The following is a 12,462-nucleotide window of genomic DNA, read 5'->3' on the forward strand; positions in this document are numbered from 1 at the left end:
GTGTGTGTGTGTGTGTGTGTGTGTGTGTGTGTGTGTGTGTGTGTGTGTGTGTGTGTGTGTGTGTGTGTGTGTGAGAGAGACAACATTGTAATGTGTGCTATAATGTTATCGTCGCAGGTAGAATTTTACCCTTCAACCGTCTTTGGCCAAGCTTGTCCAATTACCAGCCATAATGTTCTATGGATGTGCGGAGGTCAATATCTTTAATTGGGAAGTGGAAATGGATATGTAGCCAAAGGTTCTTAAAAGGAAAATGAATCCAAACCAACTTTCTCCTCCTGTCTTCACCAGCTCAAACCCACCTGGCAGGCTTGCCAGGCTGGTTTACATACATAACATGAAATGATCCACAGCTTTGATCACGATACATTCCATTGCTAGAGCAAGCAAAGAATAAGTCATGACATCCCCTTCTATACACATGCAACTCCAGTGCTGACAGCTGGAAAGCATGGAGGTGAAATTGTGTCAGTTGGTGGGAAACCCAGTGAGACCTAGAGTTGGTCCTGAGATGCTTTAAGGCAGTTAGGCTCTCTGTGCTGCTTTTAACCAGATTTCTCCCGTTACATCATCTTGTTATACTAAAGAGGTATCAACAATATACTTAAGAGCATGCCAAATCTAAGAATCCTTTTAATGAAATACAAGCATATCTCTTATAAATATGTTATTATTTACTCTGCTATAAATCAAACCAGGATCCATGAATTTCTTGAATCCAAATTACCCCCATGAAAAAAAGAAATCCTGGATTAAGTTAATGTTTAAAGCTGGCTCAGAAAACAGCACATACATTGTAAGCGTTAAGGCAGAAAAAGAGTATGCAGCAAGTTACCACCAGAGGAAAAAAGCAAAGCCAAGCATTTTGCAATATTTATCTTCCAAGTGATTTATAACACATTCACCATTGGGAATCTATTATAGACGGTAGTTGGTATCTGTTGAATTGGTAGGGGAAACCAGCGCTGCCAGTACTGTCCAATATTATGAATCTTTAAATGATTGTCCTTGTTCTGTATTTAGCTCATGTTTAAGTGGATTCTGAACAGCTCAGTGCTCATCATCTTTCAGAATCATTTTGGGCAACAGAAGCTGGTGTTATCATGAGCAGTAATCAGAGGAGCACTTTCAAATCGGGACTTTTCATGGTCTGAAAAATGGGAGAACAAACATGAGGGACTCATTGCCATAGAGTGGCAAAGCTTGGCAGTTGACGCACAGACATTTTTTAAACCACAGGGTACTTGATTTATACTGCATTAGTCAAATGCTATTTTTTTAGGACATTTTCTAGACAGGAGTGGAAATTCAATGAGAAAATGATTACGTTTTTTCCAACAGATGTTACCAAATTGCATCTTGCTTCTAAAAATAGTACTCGAAAAGGTCCCTCAAAAACAATCAAAGGTGCTCTTGTGCTGCCAATGTAGCAACACATTGTACCTTAGAGAATGCTGAGAGCACCTATGGTTCTGTGTCAAAACTAAATTTCTCTAAATCCAAATACTCCCTCTAATCCTTGACATCCACGCTGTTAAAAATAGCCATGGTCTTAAACCGCAATAAGGCAAACCGCACAGCTTCAATAGAAATGAGACTTAGTGTTTTTTATGGAAAACTCTGCTGCTTGCCTCTGCATTCCCTGCTCTGATGAACGATGCTTAGCCAATACACTTCAGTACACCTCCGTCTTAAAGCAGTTTGTACTCAACTTATCATTTTGATAACTAATTGTTACACTACTGTAAGCGGCATCTATTTTCCCCAAAGGCATTGCTACATGAGCACTAAATGTTGAATTGTTAATAAGAACTCAACGATGCTACGTCCAATTACAAAGAGATTTCCCAAAGCTGCCAAATCCAATGTTCCACAATGCTGAACCATGCATAAGGGCTTGCATTATTTTACTCTGCGGTTCTTTCACTTCATAGCCAAAGTGAACAAAAATGTTCCACCTCCCCCTCAAGTGGGGGCATTTACATCCGACAATCACTCTCCTCTCAATCCTCTCTCCTGTTTCCCCAACCAGAGATAATCTACAGATGTCTGCCCCTATTGATCAGGGCCATGCAACTGAGCGTGGGGCAAAGCGCCTGTCAAAAGGAGTCTGATAGACGTTTCTCACCCCAGCACAACCAAACTCACTCCCATTCAAACTCAATATTATCATTCATATAATGTAGAAGACAAATGAAAACAAAACAAAAACCCTCACACTCTAAGCTGAGCAGGACCTTTGTTTAAAATAAGCCACAATTATAATATGCGTTTCTATTCTGTCTGATCTATATATAGTTGAATGAATAGCAAATAAATTTAACCCCTTGCTGATTTGAATCACATAAGTGAGTCACACAATGCATCTTAACAGCTTAATGACTTATTCTTTCAACATGCATTAACATCATCCATCAAGAGACAGTTACACTTTAGATGATTAGTTCAACTTCTGTTCATTTCTATTTTACTTCGGTTAACATGCTGTAATTTCAACCGTATTCCTCATCCACTAAGAGCAAGATTATCGCAAAGACCGATCGTGACCATCATCCCAAGCAATGGAAAACAGCCAGCCCAAAATATACGCGAAGATAAGAGAGTAATTGTTATATGTACACAAAATAAGAAGCTAGAATCGGTCCAAACTGTCAGTAAAGCAAAGCATTCCAGGTAAGTACGTGGGCTGGCACCGGGTGCCCATTAAATCAGAGCCCGTGAATAAGGTTAATTTAAATGGAGCTTTATATGGACCGCGGCGATAAGGGAAACGGTGTCCAGACGGAGATCTCTGGAGATGTGCTCCTAAAAAGCTAAACGCACTGGAACTGACACGGTATAAAACGCAGCCTGTGTATGATCTCAAACATCTGCATCAGTGGCTGGTCTAAAGCAGTTTCTTTCGCCAGGCTTGAATCTGTTGTTTCAACATATTCTAAGAACTATATTTCAACGACGGTGTCATTCACAACACCGCTGGTCGAAATCAATTCTCTAAAAACTTAAATCCAAGAACTGCGGCAGTAGACTTATCTTTTCTGTTAACGCGATGTGAGAATAACATTCGAGATTCATGTCACCGCGAAAGAAAATAAATGCTGATACAAGGGCTAAAATAATCGACTTCCACAGTGCCACTGAACGGATGAACACGAGCTCCTCTGCGACCTCCTCAACAGCCGGTATACGCCCGACAACCAAGCACTGGGAAAGACCGAGGACAAACACATCACTTGTGATACACAACGCACGTTACAGAATTAAAAAAACACGAAAAACCAACGGATGTGTGAACCAAACACCCGCAAGCAGCACCCAAAAACATCCACTGTACCGTCGGTCCTTCCCGCTTCACGGAGAGAGACAGGACCGGGCGGTCACACACGCGTGAAAGTGGTGGATAACTTGAAATCTCTACCTGTGTATTGCAAGAGAAACATTGTCCTCAGGAGGTGGATAGAAAAAAACACGGGCCGTCCGCTACCGTAGAACGAATTGGACTAAGTAATTTCCTTGAATGGAGAAGAGGGGAGGCTCGTCTTCGGGGCGGTGTGCTCTCTGCCGCTCCGCTCGGCAGACAGGGCTGCAATGAGCCCCGGTGGTGGAGGTGGGACCTTTTAGCTGCTGTTGGAGAACTCGCGTTCACGTCGTCGTGTGCTCAGGAGGTGGTGGTGGTGGTGCACACGGGCTTGCCTCTGAACGGGATGGATAGTCCTGTCTCCGGTTCGACGTGAGGGTGATTTGCCTGAACGGGTGTCAGTTGCAGTTACAGTCAGTACTGGTAAAGTCCTTATCTTGTTGGTTCGTTTTAAGTACTGGAGAGGGATAGGGTTGTCGATGTAGTGGCGGTACAGTCCGCGCAGGTGACGGCTCTGTTGGGAGCTGTCCGTGCTCATTTGACACGTTGGTTTAATAAGAGGATGGTGCACCGATAAGTGTAATTTGGAATAAGATAACAAGGAAAACAATGGAGGAGTGGCCGTAAGCAGCCTGTAAAACAAATCCAGTTGAACTGCATGGAAACGGACCACGCATCTGCGCATCTGCCTGTAGGGATGTTGCGATTGTATTTGGATATCGGCCAAGTAATTGCTTTCTGGAAGCATGGTGGTTATCGGTGATCTCTGGAAGCCTTGCTTTGAAATAAACGAGCTCCAATACGATCGGTTGATGTACAAGAGCTCCAGAAAGCAGAATGTAGACGCACTGGTCTAAGATAGGCTTAGATGTGATGAATAAGCAACCGCCCTTGAGATAGAACATTTGTGTTTTGTTTATCACACAATGAGATATATTTCTAGCAGTTTCAGACCAGAAGATATGTTCGCAAGGTAACACCATGATACAATCACAAAATTAATGAGAATGTATGCCCTCAATCTCTCTATGAAAAAAATCATTCTAGCAAAAATGTGGTTTCAATATTAATCTCCAAAAACATTGGGACTGTAAAGTTTAGGGAAAGCAGTCCTGCAGTATTCTTCTCTATTTTTTTTGCCCTATGTCAACTCTGATTCCACTGCAATCCAAAAACAGTGTTGAAGGTAAATACAACTATTTGCCAAAGGCCAAAGCACTATTTCCAGTGCACTATCGGAAAAAAAGAAAGAGAATTTGAGAATTGGTCTACAGGGCTACAATTTCCAAAAGGTGCAGTCAGGCTGAGTTAAAGGGGTTTCAGACAATATTTTTTGTGTTTGTGCAATTGTTTCTTGTTTCACTTCAACAACAACCAATTAGAACATCAAGCATAGTTATTAATAATTAATAATGAACAAGGCAAAGGCGCCATCCTCTCCACTCCATCAAATCTAAAAGGTGAGGCTAATCTATAATCTTAGGATTTCTATACGGAACACACAAACAAAAAACTAGGACTTTGTGAGTGGTTGTAGGAGATGACATTGCAGATGCAGGAAAATGACCCAGAAGGACACCCCGTTTGAAAATGACCATGTGGAAAGATGAAAGTGCAGGTGAGCTCATAAAAGCCTCAATAGTTTGGCGGGGGCTTTGAGTGTAATGAAACAATTAGTTGGCTTTTTTACAGGTTTTTTTTTACCAGAGAGTTTTTTCATAAATAAACTAAATGCTTTCCAGGCTCAATTCAATTACTCTACTCGGCTGAAGCTAATAAGTAACAGCCAGTGCATGCTCTCATTCAATTTGCTGTCCCTGAGGAACGATATTTGTATATCTCTTAATATAAGATTTTCCTTCCATTGTCTGTTTTGTAGCCACACTCTCAAATCAAACGCTAATTTGATGTTAAGCCTCAACAGATGAAAGCATCCTACCTTTGCTTTGATGGCTCGAATGGGGGCCAGTCCATTAGGGACATTACAGCCACAAACTGCCAGAGTTGAAAGTAAGGTCGGATTAAATCAAAGTCATTCTAGCTGGAATATTATTTATAACATTTATTCTCAATTGTGGCTTGAAAAAAACGTGTAGTATCTGAGGAAATATGCTGTACCAAAATGTTCAATCATCTAGTCATGGAAAGCTGCTTAACTGGAGGACAGCTAACTAGTTTAGGTTTGAGATATTGCAGCCAAAATCTACAGTTGACCATCTATAGACCCTTTCTCGATCCACTGCAGTCACAAATGAGTTCATTGCATTAATTATTGAAATTAAATGACTGCATATTAAATGAAAACTGGACCTCATGGACATGTTTACATCATAGCAGAGTAATGGAAGTACTCTAACCAAGTCTAAAATGATTATGCATTCCTCATTCCTACCAACACACCCTCAAGTTGACTACCATTAATCGTGCACACACCATTGTACTCAAGTTTATACAATGCGTTGGAGATTCATATTTTACCAAGTACAGATGTGTACACTAGTGACTGACAGTGAGAAGCTTCAAGATGGAAGGATCAAAGCCGGAGCAGGGTTTTTGTTGTACTGTATAGTTTAAAACCGGTCCCATCTAGCTTTTCACTACAGACATCCCTTTTTATGGGAATATTTGAAATCACAAGTGTTTAAAGAATAAACCCTTGCACCCATGGCTTAATAAACGTCTTTTTTCTCCCCAAACCAATTTGGCTGCGGAAAAGAGGATACCTGGGCCCCTCTTGATGCAAGCTTGGATGCACAGGGCATAACATCAAGAATAGATAGGTTTTATTGCTATCTTTTCTCATTATTTGGAAAAGTGATGGCCGCAGTTAAAACTTGCACAGCATGTGCAGGTTTAAGTAGTGGAAACCTCGAGAAATGTAAAACCTACATACTTTAACCAGAGCATTCCCATCTTAAAGACATACTACAGGGTATTATACCAGTCCACCCTTTCAATAAAACAAGCAGTTTATTGCTCGCTTTGAAGAGGGCTGATATTTAAAAGGTTCTTTCTCAGGGGAAAACCTGACAGTTTAAAGGGCTACAGGGGTGTTTAGTATTGTGCATGTTGAGATCAGTCAGCATTGAAAATGTCACAGCTGAAGACTTATGGTGTTCCAATAACTGCTTCCCTGTTATGATGAGAAGCACATCCCAGCAGATGATAAATTGCGTGTGACTGGGGCAAACGCTTTTCAGTTGCTCTCTGGTTATCTCCTGACCTCTATCTCACTTAATTCTGTATGTTGCAATTACCCACACGTTATATGGTCATTTTATTGTGCCTTCCACCTTACTGGATTGTCTCCTCTCCTTGACTTACGGTTAGCAGGCGATCATCTGGACGGTGAAGGTTGGATGGTTCCCTAGCCAGAGTCACGGCTCATTAACTGTGCTGTGTCCCAGTACACAACCTGGTTTGTTGCTTGTTGGAACAATTTAGTGATGGAGGCATAAGGGAGGGTTGAGAGTATATAACGAGTGGGCGAGGTATTGTAAATCCTGGTCCGGAAGAAGAGAGGTAACGTGGCAATGTGTTTTATTAGGGTACAAACAAATGATGCCAAATTCATCTCTGGAGAATGTCCCCCAAGCTGAATTATAGTTGATGGAAATGAGGTTTGCATGGTGGAAAAACGCATATTAACTGCCTTGCTGGGGTTGGAACCTGGATAAAATCATGGCCAAATCTTCTTAATCTCTACACAGAAAAGTCCAATGTCTTTGAAGCAATGTTCAGACATAACACTATCAATGAGTCCACTCAAGGGGAAAAAAGCTGTTTCAAAGTGGCCACATTCTCGCTCAGAAGCCTCAGGTATGCTGTTACAGAAAAGCGCTCCATGTGGCCAAGCATGAACCTTAACGTATGTTGACAGCTGATATGCACAGCTAGGCGGTCATAATCCTTGGCACCAAATGTGCAATCAATCTAGATGAACATCCAACAGACTGGTCGCTCTTCAACACCTGGTAAAGCTTTTGCTTGCCGTACTTGTCTTCATGTTTCTCAGCTTTGTAGTTAGAGATGCAGTTTTCTTTCTTTATGGTTTTGTCTGTATTGTATTACAACTATAACAAAGAATTTATTTAATTTTTTTCATTTCCAGTGTTGAGACGCTTTCATTGCAACATTTAGAAAATAGATTGTTCCTTTGTGTGTCTTAATCTGCACTAGGAAGGGAGACTTACCACTGAGGTGGTAAACAGTTTCAGGTGTATTTTTGGATCGAGTCATTCAATTCATTCGGGCGCTAGTATACCCTTCCATCAAACAGGGTTAATACAGTATTTCCAGTTAATCCTATACACCAAATAAACACTGCAATATCTGCACACTGATACATAATCACGCTAACAGCTTATAGACTCAAAAGGCAAATTATTTACTTGTACATTCATATTTGTATTCATCTCTTCCTGGGCTTCGTATTCGCACATCTGTGTATATGCAAAATCCATTTTGTGTCCCTGTTCTCTGCTGCTGTCTGTATTTTCTACATTAAAGTATTCATAATGCCTTAATCTAGAGTTTCTAAAACACCCCCTAGACATGCAGACAGCCAATTATTTCCAGCTTTACCATATTAAACCTGTATCCTCCCCCTGCATGATCATTTTGCAGTCAATACGCATCAAACCACGTCATTCAGCATTACGTTTATACTCCCACCATTCCTATGCTAGTCACATCTCCAGTGGCAACCACATAGGCATTCCAAATCCTGCCCGGCGCACTTTTTCCCTGTCCTTTCAATTCACAAACTCTCCAATTGAGAGGATGGGGCGAAAAGCCCTGATCTTAAACACTTGGCTAGAAATAAGTAGGTGGAGGAGATTATGGGAATTAAAGGAGCCTAATGCATGGAGAAAGACTGAAATACAGTCAGACTTGACTCCTAATATCCTTAGGTCCCTGCTATTTTTCTGGATGGAGAAGGCAAAGACTTCTGGGTAATAGAATAGCCAGGGTCCATATTGGGTGAGGAGAGTGGAAAGAGCAGAATAGAAGGAGGAAACAGAGAGGAAGAAAACCGCTGCGAAGGAAGCGGGTTGAGCTATCAGATGGAGGATTCATTATCACCTGACCAAGCTGCACACAGCGCTGCGTGAGTGTAATAGAAAAGGACACGCTCATCGGCCCAAGCCCAGCTAGAAATGAGCCTCCTTCACCCCTCCTGTCTACCCTCTCTCATTTGCACTCTGTCAGACCCCTCCGCAGTTCAAATTCTATTCAGATGGATATCCCTTATCTCCTTCTTTCATATAGGGGGCCTACTCCCCCCTGTCCTGGTGCATCTCTGGTGGTTCCAGGCATCTCCGGCCACCAACTTTAAAATCCTATGAGGATACTGAACATGAATTATTAACTATTTAGAACGTTATCCTTTGTTGTTGTTTTTGAACGCAAACAATACAGTCAGAAACCTAGGTTAATAACTATACTCTGAAAAAAGATCTTGATGAAGATTATGCGTGCAATATAGGCCACATAAAGGACATAGAAAGGCAGACTCTTTTTCTTCCCTCGTCTTTTTCCTCTGCTTAAGGGGGGTTTCAGCCCACTGAATTCCCCCCACGACCCTTCAACTTCTAACGACACTGGAGAAGCTACGGTGGCCTGTAAGGGGCCAGGAGGTGCAACCACATCCAGTAGAAAAGATTCAAGCGATGAAGCACCTTGATAGATGTTTAATTTGTTTGAGCTATTTAGTCTGTAAAACTAAAGTTTATAAGTAGGTAGTAAAAATATATTATGAGTCCTCTAGAGCCGTTTGTCGAGTCAACATTTCCACCAAGTCCGTTCCACTAGATGCCACTAAATTCTACACAATGCTTCTTTAAGATAACAGACCCTCTAAAGACATTTCTTTGAGAACTGCGGCCAATCATACCGAAATACATATTGTAGGAAATGCAAAGAGAAAGGGTTCCTCTAAATTAAAAGGTTACTACTTCCTATGCCTGGGATGCTTTTGGGACACACAAGCTGTATTTCTGCTCCGTTCTGAGTGCTGTTGGAATCACACCTGAGCTGGATAAGCCAGCTCAAACCAGGGGCTGTTACAGAAATACAGAAATATATAAATACACAAATAAATGCAACTTTGTAGCCGTTGTTGAAGTTTGCATGAATACAAATCTGAAAGAAACGTAAGAAAACTATATAATCGAAAGTATATCATTTATGATTTGAAAAGAGGACAAAGGACAGTGGCATCCAAGATGATGATTTTGTCAACAAACAGAAGCGCCTCACACACAACTCTCCACAGTCGCACACATGGAAGAACCATTGTGTGAAATGAGGCCCACACAATCAAATATCGACACACGCGCCTCTTACCTGACGCTCGGCATGATCTGAATTCTTTGTACATCGCTGAGATGTGCGGTCAGTCTCCGGTCTCGCTGCGATTCTGTTTTGGAAAAACAACAGCATGGGAAATAATGGTGAGAAATGAGACTTTGTTGTGAAGTTTCTGAAAGAAAACCAACACACCAACACACGCATGCAGACCGCAAACACTACCAACCCCAAATGATCTATTCTGTAGTCTGTTCAAGGTCTCCTGGTGGGAAGGGAAATAGGTGCCAGAGTGAAAAGGGTCTCGGCTTTGAATGGAGAGTGAGAGGGGGCCGGCGGGAGAGAATGCGACTCATCCACGTCTCTTGAACGGCACACAACTTCCCTGCTTTGTGGAGCAGCAGCTAATCCGAAAGCCAAGGAGAGTTCTGAGGCATGGGAGGGTCCCATTCATTTGCATTATTAACACTCAAACTGGAGCAAACGCTAACAGCAAATACAGGGAGCTGCCTAGGAGACTTGCAGAGAAATGTGTAATGCATTATATCTGGGCAAGAGAGGCCTGAGGCGAGTTAGTTTGGTCGTGATGACCAAACTAATTGGCTTGCCCCAGCTATTATGATAATAATATGCTTATGTCACACCATGCAAAAACACTATCAGGACTGCAGTGACTCCATAACATCCCTCAAATACCAGTCCTAACTCTTTGGATTTTGATTAAGCAGGTACATCTGGTTAATTAAGTGATTAGTTTAAATGGTAAATGGACTGAATTTATATAGCGTATAGTGGCCATTCAAAGGGCTTTACAATATTGCCTAACATTCACCCATTCACACACACACATTCACACACCGACATCGGTGTCAACCATGCAAGGTTGACAATCAGCTCGTCGGGAGCCGCTAGGGTTAGGAGTCTTGCTCAGGGAGATCTCGACACTCACCTGGGAGGAGCCGGGGATCGAACTGGCAACCTTCCGGTTAGGTTACCAGTCAACCCGCTCTATCTCCTGAACCAATCTTAAATCATGGTACCAATTTTACCGTACATGTACAGGAAAATTATTTGACCTACTTCTGAGTGAGAGGTCATTTGTAAATTTCCACGCTCCTAAAAATATTTAGCAGTCTGATGAAGCCTTCAATGATCCTCCTCAGCCAATAACTCTCCCAGAGCCAAACTTATAGTTCAGCTCCAGCACAGGCACACACAAAAAAAAGTTCATTACTTCCATACCCGTCAAAGTGAATAATGACCTGCAGGCCGGACACAACTGCAGTGTTGTCCTCACTCCCATCTCTAAACAACTTTCCTCTGTATTGACTTTTCCCCATCAGTATGAAGGATAAAACTGGCCAAAATCACAGACCAAGGTAGTCACCAAAAAGCCATTCTAATGGAGATAGGGATAGCCTTAGATAAACCCCTAGCCCTTAAAAGTTCACAAGTGGATTCTGCTGCCTGTTTCATCCTCAGTCTGGAGAATGGAACAAAAAAAACATCCATTTGGATGGTTCTGGGGGAACTGATATAGACTGTGCGCCAAACGAAGTGGACACTCAAAAAAAAAAAGATTCAATAAACATCCTATCCATGAATAGCACCTTTCACCTAAGCACAACAGCCCAGGGTTCGGCTTTGCCCACATAACAGTAAGGACATCTTCGCAGAGATCCAAAGGGATGAACCGAATAATTAAAGAGGCCACAGAGTTAATCTTCAACAAAGTGTGACTTATAAATCAAATACATTCCTGGGTTTCAAATCGGGTAGAGCACACCAGATAAGGGCTATTTTTCTTCCCTAATGCCTCTCATAAGTGTGGCGCTCACAGATAAATTATGTCTTGACCTTGTAACTGTGCACTGAATTAGCACAGCATAACCATGGAGTCAGGCTCTATGTAGGTCTGCAGAAAGGTCTTAAAACATTGAGCTGGGATTAAATGCCTCCGATTCAGCAGTGAATGTGCCAGAAAATAAGGTCAGGTTGGCCAAATGGTGCTACTGCCAAAAAGGGTTGCATTGAAGAATATGTTATTTTACTTGGGATTCAAAATCTGAACAAGGACCATGCAACAGTGGGGGCTCAACAAACTAGGACAGCTAAAATATTCATAGTGAAAAAGGAACACAGAAATCCCATTTTCCACACACTTGGTAGTAATGAATTACAACCCAAGAATATAAATAAGCATGGATTCAATATCCTCTTCAAGGAAGATGTACTGTGCAGAAGTTGCCCTGATTGAAACTATAATAATAATAATAATAATAATAATAATAATATATTTAATTTGTAGAGCACTTTACATTCAGAAATCTCCAAGTGCTACAGAGTTTAAGAGAGGAAAAAAAAAAATGGGTTGTTTGAACATATAATGCATAAACAGTAAAAGGGAAATTAGCAAAAGGCTTGGACACCAGGTAAGATTAGCTCCCGCAAAAGGTAGTCAATTTAGAGATTGATGCATTTGTATGTACCCAAAGCCCTTTAGAATTATTACCTAACATTCAGCCATTCAGACCGCAATGGCGGTAGTAAAAGGAATGCTTTGCAATGAGACTGAGTTTGTAGGTATATCAATGGTGCACAGTTGAACACATTCTCCTCAACATATAATGTATACAAAATATACACATGGAAATGTTCGCTGTGCATCATTAATATGTGCATTATAAATCATCATTTAGTGTTGATGTTCCAGATTGAACCAGTAAATACTTTGATTTACGGGTTAAATACGATTAAAAACAAATGATTTACAAGATAAACATGTACTCTGTGCC

The 12,462-nt window shown here is 41.4% G+C and overlaps 1 protein-coding gene across 3 annotated transcripts in view; it reads right to left on the bottom strand.

Annotated features, from left to right (window-relative positions):
* enox2 (ecto-NOX disulfide-thiol exchanger 2) overlaps positions 1-12,462 on the bottom strand; it is a 131,559-nt gene that overhangs the window by 89,304 nt on the left and 29,793 nt on the right. For 2 of the 3 annotated variants that reach the window (XM_030368136.1, XM_030368135.1), the window contains exon 2: positions 9,707-9,779. In XM_030368136.1, the coding sequence (XP_030223996.1) occupies positions 9,707-9,740 (34 nt within the window). In that variant the 5' untranslated portion in view covers positions 9,741-9,779. Of the gene's footprint in view, positions 1-3,418; positions 3,768-9,706; positions 9,780-12,462 lie in introns of those variants that run through there. The other variant, XM_030368137.1, reaches the window with a different exon arrangement.

This window comes from Gadus morhua, chromosome 10 (assembly GCF_902167405.1).
Source record: "Gadus morhua chromosome 10, gadMor3.0, whole genome shotgun sequence".
NCBI classification, from domain to species: domain Eukaryota; kingdom Metazoa; phylum Chordata; class Actinopteri; order Gadiformes; family Gadidae; genus Gadus; species Gadus morhua.